The 16,516-nt window shown below is 49.8% G+C and overlaps 4 protein-coding genes across 4 annotated transcripts; 1 reads left to right on the top strand and 3 right to left on the bottom strand.

Moving 5' to 3' along the window:
* Nucleotides 1–6,385: 6,385 nt before the first annotated feature.
* On the bottom strand, nucleotides 6,386–6,827 carry LOC101733171 (histone H2B 1.1-like). Its single transcript, NM_001310102.1, is given in 1 exon segment — nucleotides 6,386–6,827. A coding segment is annotated over 1 exon segment (381 nt). The 5' UTR covers nucleotides 6,822–6,827; the 3' UTR covers nucleotides 6,386–6,440.
* A 381-nt stretch (nucleotides 6,828–7,208) lies between these two features.
* Nucleotides 7,209–7,676, top strand: LOC100497614 (histone H2A type 1). Its single transcript, XM_004919872.4, has one exon. The coding sequence runs from the start codon at nucleotides 7,224–7,226 to the stop codon at nucleotides 7,614–7,616; it is 393 nt and encodes a 130-aa protein (XP_004919929.1). The 5' UTR covers nucleotides 7,209–7,223; the 3' UTR covers nucleotides 7,617–7,676.
* Nucleotides 7,677–10,666: 2,990 nt separating this feature from the next.
* Nucleotides 10,667–11,165, bottom strand: LOC116407579 (histone H3). Its single transcript, XM_031893097.1, has one exon. It carries the CDS (start codon nucleotides 11,129–11,131, stop codon nucleotides 10,721–10,723), a length of 411 nt encoding a protein of 136 aa, XP_031748957.1. The 5' UTR covers nucleotides 11,132–11,165; the 3' UTR covers nucleotides 10,667–10,720.
* Nucleotides 11,166–11,946: 781 nt separating this feature from the next.
* Nucleotides 11,947–12,723, bottom strand: LOC101733009 (histone H1B). Its single transcript, XM_031893085.1, has one exon. It carries the CDS (start codon nucleotides 12,670–12,672, stop codon nucleotides 11,998–12,000), a length of 675 nt encoding a protein of 224 aa, XP_031748945.1. The 5' UTR covers nucleotides 12,673–12,723; the 3' UTR covers nucleotides 11,947–11,997.
* Nucleotides 12,724–16,516: the final 3,793 nt, after the last annotated feature.

The raw sequence follows: 16,516 nt of genomic DNA on the forward strand, positions 1-16,516 counted from the left end.
TATATCTTATTTGTGGTTACATAATCCATGCACTGTGAGTTTGGCCATTAGAGGAAGCAGTGAGATCCATTACCCAAATTATAATGACAATCAAAAAATAAAAAAAATGCGTCATACTCATTGGGACACAGGCTGCAATCCTTCCTGCATTGCCCTGCAGTGAGGCGGAGGTGTCCGCTGCACCCAACAATTAGTGTGGCCATACACTGCACCTATACAACTGCCCCGCGCCTATACAACTGCCCGTGCCTATACAACTGCCCGTGCCTATACAACTGCCCATGCCTATACAACTGCCCGTGCCTATACAACTGCCCGCGCCTATACAACTGCCCCGCGCCTATACAACTAGACATGCCTATGCAACTGCCCGTGCCTATACAACTGCCCGTGCCTATACAACTGCCCGCGCCTATACAACTGCCCCGCGCCTATACAACTAGACATGCCTATGCAACTGCCCGTGCCTATACAACTGCCCGTGCCTATACAACTGCCCATGCCTATGCAACTGCCCATGCCTATACAACTGCCCGTGCCTATACAACTGCCCGCGCCTATACAACTGCCCGTGCCTATACAACTAGTAACGCCTATAAAACTACACAGCATATACAACTAGACACGCCTATAAAACTAGACACGCCTATACAACTAGACACGCCTATACAACTGCAATAAAGTGCAATTAATCAGCTCATTCTCTTAGATTCACTTAAATCTCCCAAACACCAGTGTGCAAGAGGTTTAAGATGAGTCCATTATTAAGGGGCCCATCCATGTACCCATTAGCAGATGACATTCTCGGGGTGCTGACATGCCGGGGGGGGGGGGGGTTGCTAAATGTCCTCCTTTAAAGTGGTAAAAGACTGGACACTTTCCTTGCTATCCACTTATTCAGTCTGTACATGGTGCTCAGATGTCTGTAGCCATATTGCTGGGATCCTCTTTGTCTTGAAGTGGACTGAATGCCAACGGGAAGATGTGACCCCTGTCCCTGTCCCTCCTACACTCCTATTCACTCTCTATTCACTCCAGTTCTGACTGTAGGAGCGTCACTGTAAATCAACTACATAGAACAGTAATAACACTGGAATAAACAGATTCTATATTATACCTATATGTATCATCAAACTTTCTCGGATGAACTTCTGTCGCTTCAGGAACCTGAAATGATCAATACAATTAGTTTTCTAACAAACAAAGATTTCATACAAGATTTGGTTTGGTATTTTCCATCTTGGCTGTGAGCAATCACACTAAAACATATACACATACCCATACATTGTGTGACAGATTTTAAATCCCACTTTAAAGGCCCCACTCTAAGTATCTGGATATAGAAACCGTAAAAGAAAGGACTCACCTCTCCACAGATCTCACATTCCATTGATCTTCCTCTGGTCCAATCACAAGGCTTCTCTACTTGCTCAATTAAGTTTGTTTCCAGCCCCCCAGCCGCTCCCATTCCCCCGGCGGCTCCCCCTCCCATTCCTCTGGCTGCTCCCTCTCCCATTCCCCCGGCGCCTCCCTCTCCCATTTCCCCGGCGCCTGCCTCTCCCATTCCCCCAGCGGCTCCCATTCCCCCGGCGCCTGCCTCTCCCATTCCCCCGGCGGCTCCCCCTCCCATTCCCCTGGCAGCTCCCATTCCCCCGGCGCCTCCCTCTCCCATTCCTCTGGCTGCTCCCTCTCCCATTCCCCCGGCGCCTCCCTCTCCCATTCCCCCGGCGCCTCCCTCTCCCATTCCCCCGGCGCCTCCCCCTCCCATTCCCCCGGCGCCTCCCCCTCCCATTCCCCCGGCGCCTCCCCCTCCCATTCCCCCGGCGCCTCCCCCTCCCATTCCCCGGCGGCTCCCCCTCCCATTCCCCCGGCGGCTCCCTCTCCCATTCCTCCGGCGGCTCCCCCTCCCATTCCCCCGGCGGCTCCCTCTCCCATTCCCCCGGCGGCTCCCTCTCCCATTCCTCCGGCGGCTCCCTCTCCCATTCCCCCGGCGCCTCCCTCTCCCATTCCTCCGGCGGCTCCCTCTCCCATTCCCCCGGCGCCTCCCTCTCCCATTCCTCCGGCGGCTCCCTCTCCCATTCCCCCGGCGCCTCCCTCTCCCATTCCCCCGGCGCCTCCCTCTCCCATTCCCCCGGCGCCTCCCTCTCCCATTCCTCCGGCGGCTCCCCCTCCCATTCCCCCGGCGGCTCCCCCTCCCATTCCCCCGGCGGCTCCCTCTCCCATTCCCCCGGCGCCTCCCTCTCCCATTCCCCCGGCGGCTCCCTCTCCCATTCCTCCGGCGGCTCCCTCTCCCATTCCTCCGGCTGGTCTCTCTTCCAGAACTCTTCCAACTTCATCTGGAACAGGTGCATTAAAGAAGACAGATAAGTGAAAAAATCTTGTAGGCAATTCTAAATAATATATAGCACCTGATATGTGTCTGGGTTTCACATGAGGGGTGGGCGTGTCCTAACGGTCCCTGCCAGAAGCACAGTAGGAGGGGGAGAGCCAATCACAGCCCTGCAGTGGGCTCTATAAAATGACAAGTACTTTATTTGATTCCAAGGAAGCGGCTCTAGCACACTGGCTGCTGTCTGTACCACCTTCCCGCTCCTACTTTGTACCTGATTGGCTACTGCTCCCTCAGTGTGACTCCGCCCTATAGAAATATGGGGCAATAACGCTGCTGCAGCACCGGCAATATATAAATACTGTTAAAGGGGTGGTTCACCTTTATTCACATTCTTTCTATATTTAAAGGAGTATAATGTACTCTTGTGACAACCTTGTTTTTGTTTACACAGAAAAAAAACACTTTCACGAAAAATAGAGTTTTACACTGTCATACCTTCCAACTGTGGGACAGTCCTGATTTTAACAGCTCAGCCCCAGTCCCAGATTCTTACTGGAAAGTCCCTCATTCCCTTTGATTTCCTGCACTGAATGTCAAAAAAAGATACAAAGTTTCTCAAACTAAATTAAATAAGGGGGCTTTTGGCAGAGAGCCCAGAATACTCAGCCCCTGAGATACAAGTGTAACTAATAAGCTAAACAGGTCTCTTATGGGAACTGATACTCGCAGCTTAAAGGGCAACTTCACCTTTTTAGCAAAACTGTAATAACACATAAAACAAGACCCCCAAACCCCCAGAAATGTGTTCAAACTTTAAAGGAGACATATTGGATAAATGGGAAACCCCTAACCCTGTAGGCAATTATGAATAATATCCGGTGCTGGTTTCCCTTTGGGCTAAACATTAACCCTATCTGTAACAATGGCCCCTTTATTGGAGCTCCCTATAGATCCTCTCAGGTCCCTGTCTGGGTTTCACATGAGGGGTGGGCGTGTCCTAACGGTCCCTGCCAGAAGCACAGTAGGAGGGGGAGAGCCAATCACAGCCCTGCACTCACACAAGCACAGACAGGCTTCAGTTCCCTATCAGGTCAGCCTAGCTGCTGATTGGTTCCTATCCTACAGTGCCACCGCCCCCCTTCACAGCCTGGGAATTCAGCCAGCAGGAAGTGGCAGATGGGCGGGGCTAGTGGGGTTTGGGGGAATTTCTCAATAAATCAGTCAGAAACACAACTTTAAGCACAATCCTTCTATATCTAGAGGAGTATAATTCCCTGGTACATTCATAATTATTATAGGATATGTCTCCTTTAAATAACCTGCCAAATTTAGTCAAATGGGAGCGGTATTTAGGGGGTGTGGTCATGAAAACAGGTGCAATCAAATAATTTTTGCTGCGCTACATGGGGCATCTCTTTTTATCCTGCTTTCCATTTTCGGAATGTTGGGGTGTATGCAATGTTATTAGGGCAATTTACAAGGTGCTGCTCTTCAACTTTTCATTTTGATCTTTTTTTTTTTTTTTAATAGTTTTTGAATGAAATATGGGGCACATTTATGGAAAAAAAAAAAAATCAGGCTAAGAGCTCACCTGGAAACACCCACTTTCTATTCATTCCAAAGGGATTTTAAGAAGCAAATTTAGCAAACGCTGAACTCTAACTCTCACCCATTGATAAATATGCTTTTAAAACTCCCATAGCAACCAACAAAAAGGGAGTATTTCTGCGCTGAGCCCTTAGCGGACATTCTGATAAATCTGCCCCTATGTCTCTGGCAGGTTCCAATTGTGTTACAGCTGTAAAGAACTGCAGCCCTGCATACTCCTCACCTGAAGAATCAGGACTAAATCCGCCTATGTCCTGGGCAATGACATAGTAAACCACATGGGCATCTAGGTCGCCATAGGTGGAGTCATGGGGGTCGCCATAGGTGGAGTCACGGGGGTCGCCATAACGGACAATATCGCGGCGCTTCTTGCAGCAGCAGCAGCGGAACATTGTGGTTGAACCGGCAGAACTTCAGCTCTCACTCCCCCAGGGCCGCCCTGCCTGTTGCGTTGGTTTAGCCCTTATATAAACCCGGAACAATCCAGAAGCCTTTACTTTTATAGTCGCTGAGTTCACTCATCATTCCAACCCCCCGTTATTCCCGAATGGCCCCGCCCCTTTAGCCACAGCCACGCCCCATTTAGCGGCATCGCACGGACTGGGAGCCACACGGGGCTCCAACACAGGGGCCTGACTAACTTATTCGCCAACAAACACTTGGAACAGCCGAGCGCCTGTGGGGCTTTGCCCGCTGCCGTACAGCTCCTATTCCTCTGGGGACAAACGGCAAATAAACTCACTTGGCAGCAACTCTGTTTCTATCAGTGCGCTACATGTATATAGACTCTGAGGTACCAACATAAGCGCTAAACTGCGGCATTGCTGAAAGGGAGCGCACTGCTTGCACTTTCCCAACAGCGCCTGATACTGACGCCCTGGGGGGGAGTGGGCTGAGTCAGGGCTCCCTGAAATTCCATAGTGATAAATCTCGATGTAGAAAAGGAAGAAACTGTCCCATGTACAGGGAGTCCGTAAAGTGAGGAAAATCCCAGAAAAATGTTGTAAAAAATACATAAAGTAAATCAGCTACCAAAGTATCTAGACAATTCTATATAATTCTTTAGAGCCAAGTTACAGTTACACAGTTACAGTATATTGGGAATAGTGGATAGAATGATACATTACTATAGGCTGTTACAGAACTAAGGGGTCGGAGTTGCCTGAGGCTCAAATCAGCATTTCTGCAGGAAAAACAAGGGGGGGGAGGGGGGAACGTAATTAGAAAATTCCCATAATAAACCATGATATTGTGAAAAGTGAGACATGGTAAATTCCTCCTTTAAACCTCCACAGAACTTTGTTTTAAAGCCCATATTGACAATAAGTTGACACACGTATCAAAATAATTTGTCACATTTTTTTTTATCATTTTCACAGTTTCGCTCATCTTTTCAAAGACTCATCAAAATAAGCGCGATTGCGTCAAATTGGGGTCCTGTTTTGATGCCGCCGTAATTTTTTTTTTTTTTACACACAGCACATTTTTTGTGCGAAACAATTTGCCGATGGAACGCAACATGTCGCCGCAGGCACAAACGCTTGGGAGTAGCGATCAGCGAATCTGTCACGATTTCAAGCTTACGAATCTGTGAAAAAATTCACAAAATGGCGAAAGTTTTGCAAAAACACGAAAAATGACGTCAAAAAAATGTGCTGCGCACAACAATTTTTTAGACCTTCCTGTCATTTTTCTTTTATGCCAACAATTTTTTGGATGTGCAAGATTTTTTTTTTTTTTCTGCTGCAAATTTTTGTGCCAGTTTCGAGAAAAAATCCACCAATGGATTTCACTCATCACTAGCGCCATGTTATCTCTTCACTTCTACCAGGGTCAGAATGAGCCATCCAACCCCAGCGGCCCAGACTAATCCTTTTGCAGCTCCCCAAGTGGTGGGGCCTCCAGAGCTGCCAGTCCTGGCTCATTGTAACTCAGCCCCACATACAGAATTATAGAGAGAAAGAACCATCAAACCATAGAAATAACAAGGGAAATCTGGGTAAAAAGTTGTAACTCAATTCCAGGCTGAATGTCAGCTCTTTGGACATGAGGCTCCAGGCAGTTTCCCCGCATCGGCCCAACTGTAACACATTCCCTGCCCCAAACCTTCCGGCTCATTCCCAAACAGCTGCACTTCAGCAATAATAGGATTTATTGGCGGGAATTCAGTAAATTCGTTTCTATTGATCTTTGCAAAAACCCTTCACAAAGTATCACAGCGCTCGTTTGTCCGATACAAATACAACAGTACAGCGGCTTCACCTCCCCTTGAGATACGATCTATAGACTACAGAGTGCCGGGCATTCCTTCAAGGAGAGACGGGAATAACTACAGCCCAGGACGGCGCCACTGAGGCCTGAGTCGTACGGGTATTGTGTTCCCTATACAGATAGTGCGGCGCCTTTATACTAACCAGTTACAGATCTTTTAGGGAGGGAGTGGGTGGCCCTTAGAAGAGCCTTTGTGTTGCCGGGAGTAGGGCAGGAGATGGGGCAGCAGTTACTTGGCGCTGGTGTACTTGGTGACAGCCTTGGTGCCCTCGGACACGGCGTGCTTGGCCAGCTCCCCAGGCAGCAGCAGGCGGACCGCGGTCTGGATCTCCCGGGAGGTGATGGTGGAGCGCTTGTTGTAATGAGCCAGGCGGGAGGCTTCCCCTGCGATGCGCTCAAACACATCGTTGACAAAGGAGTTCATGATGCTCATGGCCTTGGAGGAGATGCCGGTATCGGGGTGCACCTGCTTCAGCACCTTGTACACGTAAATGGCGTAACTCTCCTTCCTTGTCTTCCTGCGCTTCTTCCCATCTTTCTTCTGGGTCTTGGTCACCGCTTTCTTGGAGCCTTTCTTCGCGGCTGGAGCGGACTTGGCTGGATCAGGCATGATCAACTATCCTTAAGCTTTCCGATAAACGAGAAAACTGTTCTCTCCGCCTCCCGGGCTGCTGCTTTTATAGCCCTCCCATGCAAATAAGGCTGCCTAATAGCGCAAACTATTACTGGTTAGTTTTATCACATGGTATAAAGACCGCCCATCTACAGCTATGGATTGGTGTTTCTGAAAACATCTGTGTGATTGGCTGCAATTAACTCACCCAATACAAAACGGAGAAATGCAAGTAGAGCAATTGATTGGTGCTTCCAAAACCTACAGTTTGATTGGTTGCATTGGAACTCACCCAATTAGAGAAGAGAGGTGTGTCCAGCGCGGCCTACTAAAACCAGTACCTGGGTGGGAAAGCGTTACATTCTGCAATTTCTTTGTGTTTGAGAATTACTTGCAATTATGTCCGGAAGAGGCAAACAAGGCGGGAAGACTCGGGCTAAGGCCAAGACCCGCTCATCCCGGGCAGGGCTGCAGTTCCCAGTTGGCCGAGTTCACAGGCTCTTGAGAAAGGGCAATTATGCTGAGCGGGTGGGAGCCGGAGCTCCGGTCTATCTGGCCGCAGTGCTCGAATACCTGACCGCTGAGATCCTGGAGTTGGCCGGGAACGCTGCCCGGGATAACAAGAAGACCCGTATCATCCCCAGGCACCTGCAGCTCGCTGTGCGCAATGATGAGGAGCTGAACAAACTGCTCGGAGGAGTCACTATCGCTCAGGGCGGGGTCCTGCCCAACATCCAGTCCGTGCTGCTGCCCAAGAAAACCGAGAGCTCCAAGGCGGCCAAGAGCAAGTGAGCTGCCCGGTCACAGCGCCCCCATCAGGAAACAACACAAAGGCTCTTTTCAGAGCCCCCACACCGGCTACAGAGGGCTGTATTCACATACATGGGGAGGGAGATACATAATCTAAACTCGGTTACACAATAGACATTGCAGTACAATGCTTAGTGCCGCCTTGTTTCAGATCCGTTATAAAGTTCTTTGTGGGTTGGATTAATCCGTCCAACTATATCCGCTCCCCCTTTCTATTGTACAGACTTTGTGAATAGAAACAAGAGGCGCTGTGCCGGGGAGAGACACAATCTGATACCGAGGGCTGATCCCTTCCGTGCTCTTTTATTCAGCCCCCGGTACAACCCATACGAGTATCTGGCAGTGCGGATCTATTAGAATGTTACCCGGTGCCTAAGGGTTAACCTTCCCAGTTACTCAGAGACAGAGGGAGACACGTTATTAGCAGATGGGGGGTTCGCAGAGTGACGGGGGGTCCCATAGCCGATCCGGCGCGGAACAAGAGCGGCTGCTGTATGGGATGTAGATACGGAGCTGCTTTATCTGCTGATAACGTTTCAATTCTAGAATAGCCAATGGCACGTAGACATTTTGGCGGGATTGTTGAACTCAGTGGAAGCACCGGGTGTTTATGGGGAGCCAATTATAGGGAGTTAAACTCAATACTAATATTCTCTGCAGAGTAAAATCACGTTTGTCCCACGATCAGTAAACTGACAGGAGGTTCCATCGTTTCACTCTAATAAGAAGGTGTCACTGGGGCTCCAGCTGCTTTGGCTCATTATTATCCGATAGGGGATTCCCGGGAGTAACAAGTACAGGGGCTGAGAGCTCGGAGGGACCTGCAGCTCAGTCCGTGTATAAATAGGGATCAGTAATGAGCCGGTTCCTATTACAGAGCCCGGGGGAGATGGAGCCGCTTCCGGTGCAAAGGGAGTCGGTAACTTGCCTGTGGGTGTCAGTGAGCGGGAAGTTACATACACATAACTAGAGATAATGGCTACAAATTGGAACAAGCAGTAACAGCTCTAAATAACTGAGTGAGTGGGCGGCTCTGAAAAGAGCCTTTGGGTTCGATAGATCAGTAGCCGGGAAATGAATCAGATTCAGCCCCCGAAGCCGTAGAGAGTGCGGCCCTGGCGCTTGAGAGCGTACACCACATCCATGGCGGTAACGGTCTTCCTCTTGGCGTGCTCGGTGTAGGTGACGGCGTCCCGGATGACATTCTCCAGGAAAACCTTGAGGACCCCCCGAGTCTCCTCATAGATGAGGCCAGAGATGCGCTTGACTCCCCCTCTCCGTGCCAGGCGGCGGATGGCGGGCTTGGTGATGCCCTGGATGTTATCCCGTAGCACCTTCCTGTGCCGCTTGGCGCCTCCTTTCCCCAAGCCCTTCCCGCCTTTGCCGCGTCCTGACATAATGATATCTTTCTCTCACTTCTGTTAGAGAATAATTTCTGTAGCGCAGCCACCCGCTTATATACACAGGCACAGGACCTGAGTGGGAACTTAGGAGGGGGCGGAGGTTAGAACGTCTGGGTAACTAGGCTCTTGATTGGACAATACAAACGTTCCTCTGTATTCTCAAAGCCAATTAATGAAGCACAAAGTGAACCGTTAAGAATTTCAAATCGCCCGCCAAAATAATTTGCTCTGACTTGAATCCACTCAGACAAAGTATTGCGATTGTATTGTATTAGTTACATTATTATTAATAGATTTATTAGGATAAAATCGGCCCGTATATAATCTATACTGTGGCACCGAGTCTATTTGGCTACTCCCCCCTATACCGAGCAAAGCGTCACTGCGCTACTCTGTGCGGGAAAGTGACAGTAAGTATAAGGGAGCGGCACCGGGCTGGGACTGATCAGCACAATACGCGCCCCTCCACTTCAGATGCTGCATTTCTGCATAAAACCCCGGAACCCCTTCAGTTCCTATCGCTATTCGGGAATAATTGTAATTTGCACCGTTGGTTTTAGCTCTATTCCGTCTCACTCAATAGGGAAGAGGAAAAAGTCTTCTGACAAATAATCCCTATTACAGTTCTGTAGCCGTGTGTTACCGACCAATCAGCTCCCAGTTCGCTACATATGAGCTGCGGGTTGGGGCAATGTATCGGCCTCAGGCTGTAACCTCCCCGCAGTATCACAGAGTAACGAACTGTTATTGTTCTATTTCTCCTCAGTAACGTTACTGCGACTGTCGGGTTAATCACTAAAGACACTAACGACTGGGGGGGAAATGAGATCAGGTACCGAAATGCCCCTGAATATTGTACTCGCAGCCCAACCTCCCGCCAGAAATAAATGTACCCCCGACAGATTCTTCCCGGTCCCAATGTTACACCCACCGGCTCTACTGTAAAATTCCCCTACAACAAGGAATTCCCGGGTATCGTTTGATAGTGACATCAGCCTTTCCTGGGGAACTTGCCAACTCGCTGCAGTTTTCATAAGGAGCTTGGATGAGCCGCTGGCAGGGAGAGGGTTACAGGTTTAGGCGCCTCCGTTAGTTGTGCTATGCACTTAACATGCCACTTGGAGACGCTGTTACCATACACTGCGGCTTATTGAGCCAATGCCGGACATTTGTACTTTGGGAGTTGTTCTAATTTGGACAGAGAGAAGGCTACAATCAAGTGGAAGAAAATTGTATTGACATTGTATATGTTTCCCCACACAAAGAATAGTTTTATCAGCTAGCATAATATATGGTAAAAAAAAAAAACACAAATCGGTGTGGCTTTCTTTGAATTGCACAGGATCCAAAGCGCCATCTTTGCGGCGTTGTCTTCTTCCCTCTTCTGCTCTGTCACTCACCTACTTTCCGTACAGAAATGTATCAGACAAGGCCAGAATGACCGGTGCTCTACACGCTGGGGGGCTAATAACTTAGTAGGATCGTGCCTCACCCCACACTCCCATTGAGTAACCCTTGCATGGCCGGCCGTTAGTAGGAAGAGTAGAAAGGGAAGCGGATTTTTCGGAACAGGAGCACTGGTAGCGCCACGTAGAGATAAAAAAAAGTCTCAGCTCGTTTGATTGGGGATTTGGTGGCTCTGAAAAGAGCCTTTGTGCTGCTGGGAGAGAAGCTGCCGATGATCTAAGCCCTCTCGCCTCGGATCCTGCGGGCCAGCTGGATGTCCTTGGGCATGATGGTGACCCTCTTGGCGTGGATGGCGCACAGGTTGGTGTCCTCAAAGAGACCGACCAGATAAGCCTCGCTGGCCTCCTGCAGAGCCATGACGGCTGAGCTCTGGAAGCGCAGGTCGGTCTTGAAGTCCTGAGCGATCTCCCGGACCAGGCGCTGGAAAGGCAGCTTGCGGATGAGCAGCTCGGTGGATTTCTGGTAGCGGCGGATCTCACGAAGAGCGACTGTGCCGGGCCGGTAACGGTGAGGTTTCTTCACTCCACCGGTGGCCGGAGCGCTCTTCCTGGCTGCTTTGGTTGCCAGCTGCTTGCGGGGAGCTTTCCCTCCTGTAGACTTACGGGCGGTCTGCTTGGTACGGGCCATTCTGTAACACTAACACTGCGGAACAGAGTATCCTGAACTGGCCGCAACCCGGGTTTCTTATAGGCACAAGCTCAAGCTGATTGGCTAATTATGAAAAAGCCCCTGCCTTCCCAGCCAATCGGCGTCGCTTTATGGAATGCCGCGTAAATACTTCTGTGCCATTGGCTTATTTAAATGGTCCCGCCTCCCACCTTATTGACTGATAACTGTTGGATTTCAGGCGGCCGCCAAAATATCCCATAGAGGGAAATAGCGAGTCCAATTCAGGTTACCGGGTGGCGCTTCTGTGCGATGTATTTGCAGTTATATTTAGGTACATAGCAGACGTGGGAGCGAGATGTGCAGTTTAGCCATAAGCCCCCAGTAAAGCTTCTCACTGATACAGGAAATAGAAACCCTTAGCCCGTGAGTGATAGAATGAACCTTGGTGTTTGGGCGACACCTAGTGGCAATTTGGGATTTTTAAACAAACACGGCAGGACATTAGGGAAGTTACAGCGCCCAAATAACCCCGGTCTTTCCCTTTTTGTTGGGGGATAATGAAAGTTGTTTTTTCATTCGGACCTGAATGCCTCTATAGAAACCGGCATTGTGATTGGCTGAAGTGAGAATCAGCCTCATTCACTCGTCCCGATAGCGACTATACGCAAAGAATAAACCGGTCACATCTGTTGGGGCGAGTATAAACCGGGGTAGAGTTTATGGGAATAGGGCCGGATACCGAGTGTTATGAAACAATAAGAGAATCGGGACCCTTATATTAACCCTATAATTAGCGGATTACACAGGTATCGGCTCTTTAGATGGAGGAGGTGGTGGCTCTGAAAAGAGCCTTTGGGTCAGTGCGCAGGGGCCCCGGGGCCGAATTACTTTTTGGCCGCCGCCTTCTTCGCTTTAGCCGCTTTGGGTTTGGCTGCCTTGGCCTTTGCGGGGCTCTTTGTAGCTTTAGGCTTTGGAGCCTTTTTAGCCGGGCTCTTGGCAGCTTTGGGCTTGGCGGCCTTTTTAGCCGGGCTCTTGGCCACCTTCTTGGGTTTGGCCGCTTTGGGCTTCTTGGGGCTTTTGGCGGCCTTTGCCGGTTTCTCGACCTTCTTGGGGCTCTTTGCTGCTGCCGAGACCTTCTTGGGCTTTTTAGGGGACTTGGGCGCCTTCTTTGCCGCCGCTGGTTTCTTGGCTTTGGGCGCCGCTGGCTTCTTCTTGGCCGCCTTCTCCTTACTCTCCAGCTGCTTCTTGTTCAGCTTGAAGGATCCGGAGGCTCCGCTCCCCTTGACTTGGGTGAGAGTCCCCTTAGTGACCAAGGCCTTGAGAGCCAGCTTGAGGCGGCTGTTGTTCTTCTCCACATCGTAGCCTCCGGCAGCCAGAGCCTTCTTGAGAGCGGCCAGGGACACCCCGCTGCGCTCCTTAGAGGCGGACACGGCTTTCACGATCAGTTCGGCCGCGCTGGGCCCGGCGGGTTTCTTGGCTTTAGCGCCTCCCTTCTTGGGCTGCTTCTTCTTGGCAGCGGCGGGTTCAGCCGGGGGAGGGGCGGGAGCGGTCTCAGACATTCTAAGCTCTAAACTCGCGTACAGTCACAAGTAAGAAATAACTAGAATTTTTTGTTCGAGCAACTCGGCTATATATACATTTCTCCTTTGCACCGATTGGTCACTTCTCTAGCCAGACCTCCCTTTCTATTGGGTAAATGTTTATTTCCCCGCCCACTCCCTCTCTCCCCTGTAGCCCGGTGTCCGTGTGTTTCCAGAGACGGAATATTGTGCTGTTTCTCTCGGCTCTGAGTATAAATGTGCCCCAGTCTGTATGGGATCAGCTGCCCCAGTAAGTGCCCGGGTCTGTGCCACTAATTCCCATTCTATTGGCTGCATATATTGCCCAGAGCAGCTCCTGGGAACTCAGTCCCGCTCCCCGGAAAGGCTCCGCTTCATTTCTCTCCTTCCCATTTGTGGGAATTGTTGGGGATGAATATGTAGCCCACTTTATGATTTGATGTGGCACTACCTGTTGACCTTTCACTATACTTGGCGCTTTCAGGAGTCCTGAGCCCCGCTTACTTTGGGGAACAGCTATTACTTTGTACTTTGGCGTGCCTCCACCCAGGATAGGGATAGAATGAACTATAACTCCCCTCCTGGGACCTTGATGCTGTACTGCAGTGTGAGGACTCCCAGCACCCCTGGCACCTTGCCCCCTCCCTGGGGTAGTTGCTTACCAGGCAGGTGGATCCTCCAGATATGCAGAGACAGGACACTGGATGGATGTTTAACCAGTGGAACTTATTTATTGTACAGTTGTATCAGACAGGCAGGTTACACACAGGAGCAATGAGGCAGTCAGGGTATACTCCCTCTTCCTTAAGAGACCCTCTCTCCACGAGATATTAGCAGTACTACACGCCAGATGATTCCTTTTAGGGGTTCCCTCCGGTACTTCTCGCCAGAAGCCCCTCTCTAGGGCACTTCCCGGTACTTCTCGCCAGAAGCCCCTCTCTAGGGCACTTCCCGGTACTTCTCGCCAAGCGGACACCCCCTCAGCAGACCTCACCCCGGTACTTCCACTTAGATACCCCTGGATTAGGCAAATCTCCTACACTTAACACTTTATACCCTGACTCCAGCTATGAGTGCTGGTGGATCTTAATCCATTAAACCTCCTGTCGGGGCCACGCTGCCCAACTAGATTACCTGTCTCCCACTCCTAGAGTGGTCTATAACAACTCTCTAACTGTCTAATGCTAACCTGTGGTATACCTCTTATCCAAGAGGGGTCCCAGGCTGAAAGACCTGCAGGCACATGGCTGCACAGCCTTATATACTGTGTGCACCCTGTGGCCTAACTATTGAACTGCAGGGAAGCTAAATCCCAGTTAACCCTTATAGTGCCAAACCACCCAAGGTGTCCCACTACTAAAGTGTTACCCTCCCTGGGGTCTATCCTGGGGGCAACCAACCTAGGGGACCCAATTTCTGGGGAACCCTACAAATAGAAATCCTTCCCCTCCCGCTGTTCCCCCAGAGAAATAAGGGGGCCCCGGGTATAATATGGGCAGGTGAGTGAGAGAGGGGGAGGCTATAAAGGGAGTGTGGGGGGGTCGGAGTCCCAGGCAAGTAGCACAGTACAGGGAGCCATTGCTGGGGGAGTTTGGCTGCAGATTCAGGGACTCTGGGACCCACTGACTTGGTATAAGGTTATTGGCATTCTTGGAGTTCTAATATGGCGTCCTAGTAGCATCTGACTGTCACTAGTGATGGGCGAAATAGCGACAAAATCTGCCCCATGACAACATTGTCCTCTGCATAAATTTTTTTTGTCAATTTATTTTTGACATGCAACATTTTCGCGTTTTGAAAATCTTTTCAAAGATTCACAAATTTCCAGCAAATCACTAATTGGCACCCAGGTGAGTATCTCGATGGCACCTCTTGGCTACAATAGATATGGTATCTGGGTTTCATTGGGTGGGAGTATAAAGTATAAAGATTAGAGATGTAGCGAACATCGGGTGTTCGCGTTCACGCAAATTCGCGGACTTTTGCCGATGTTCGGCACTTTGGGTTTTTTTTGGCGTTTTTCTTACAAAGTATTTTTCAGAGAAGTTGTTGCCCTTGATCCCCCTCCTGCATGCCACTGTCCAGGTCGTGGCACCCTTTAAACAACTTTAAAATCAGTTTTCTGGCCAGAAATGGCTTTTCTAGGTTTTAAAGTTCGCCTTCCCATTGAAGTCTATGGGGTTTGCAAAGTTCGCGAATATTCGCGAGTTTTGGCGAAAGTCCGCGAACGGGTTTGCGAACATTTTCGGCGATGTTCGCTACACCTTTAATAAAGATGGAGCAAGTGAAGTTCCCTGTGGTTTGGTGTTTCTTTTGGCAGAAGTTTTAATGCTATTAAGGCTGATGCCACACCAGGCGTAGGGCTGATTTTTTCGGCAAGCGGAAAAACGCTTGCCGAAAATTCAGCCCTACGCCTGCTACTTGTGCCTGCACCCGAATGAATGGGATACGCTCGGGTGAAGGCACAAGTAGCCGATATACGCATGAAAACGCGAGACTTTGCATTCTCTCGCGTTTTCATGCGTATATCGGCTACTTGTGCCTTCACCCGAGCGTATCCCATTCATTCGGGTGCAGGCACAAGTAGCAGGCGTAGGGCTGAATTTTCGGCAAGCGTTTTTCCGCTTGCCGAAAAAATCAGCCCTACGCCTGGTGTGGCATCAGCCTAAATTCCTGTTGGAAGAAGCTGCTGGAGCATATTGGGGCTGATGGTGAGTAAATCGTAGGCAAAGACTCTCTGATATGTCTTTTTACACTTGTGCCTTCAGGGATCATAATGAGCAGAAGACAGGGAAAGAGACAGAAGCAATTTGGGACTGAGCGGCCACTCTCAATACTCAATGCTCCTCCCTCAAACTCTTTATTATCCAAGTCTATTTTTTCTACACTATTCTCTATTCTTCCATCTATCGAGCTTCCTTGTTCCCATAAAGACATAGGGAATAAACAGGAAATAGGCTAAACAGATAGAAGCGCTGACACCTGGGCCCACCGGTAGTTTTCCTGGCATCCTGCTGGGCCAGTCCCACACTGGACACAAGGAAAAGATAATGGACAATAAGATTTGCCAGGTTTGATGATGGCGGCTGGGTGCTCTGAACCTCAAAGGAGACATATCCTATAAAAATGATGAATGTACCAGGGAATTATACCCCTCTAGATATAGAAGGATTGGGCTTAAAAAGTTGTGTTTCAGACTGATAGTGTCCTTACCTGGCTAACACGTCTCCCCAAAGTTTGCCCAGGAGCAAAAACCCACATCAGCCAATCAGGTGTTGCAGATGTAATCAGTAATTGCCCCCTGCTGACTGATTCCTATAGGTCAGTGCTGTCCAATGTGGCTCCTGGGCTACCAGTAGTGATGAGCACATTTTTTTGCCAGGCATAGATTAGCAGGGAATTCCTGCATTTTGCCATTGGTTAATTGTTTCACTAAACTTAAATTTTTCTCCATTTTGCAAATTTTTCCATAGTTTCACTAATTTTCCAGTGAAGCGAAACAGGACAGATTTGCCCATCACTAGCTCCCAGTTGGCCAGTCCTTCTGTGGGTCCTTAAACCTGTGGTAAATAGAGATGTAGCAAACTGTTTGCCGGCGAACTAATTCGCGCGAACATCGGTTGTTCTCAAGTTCGCGAACTTTTGGCGATGTTCGCAATATTGGGTTCGCCTTCGCCACACGTGGCGTTTTTCCGCTGTGTATTTTCTTGGCCTAAAATCGCCGCACAAGCCACACATGGTGTTTTTCAGCCTAGTACTGGTGGCCTAAGCAAATCCCGTTTCCATGGTGCTAATAGTGCGAAATAGCAAAAAACGCCGCGTATTTCCGCTAGGTCTGCCAGCT

This window comes from Xenopus tropicalis, chromosome 9, assembly GCF_000004195.4.
Source record: "Xenopus tropicalis strain Nigerian chromosome 9, UCB_Xtro_10.0, whole genome shotgun sequence".
Lineage (NCBI taxonomy): Eukaryota > Metazoa > Chordata > Amphibia > Anura > Pipidae > Xenopus > Xenopus tropicalis.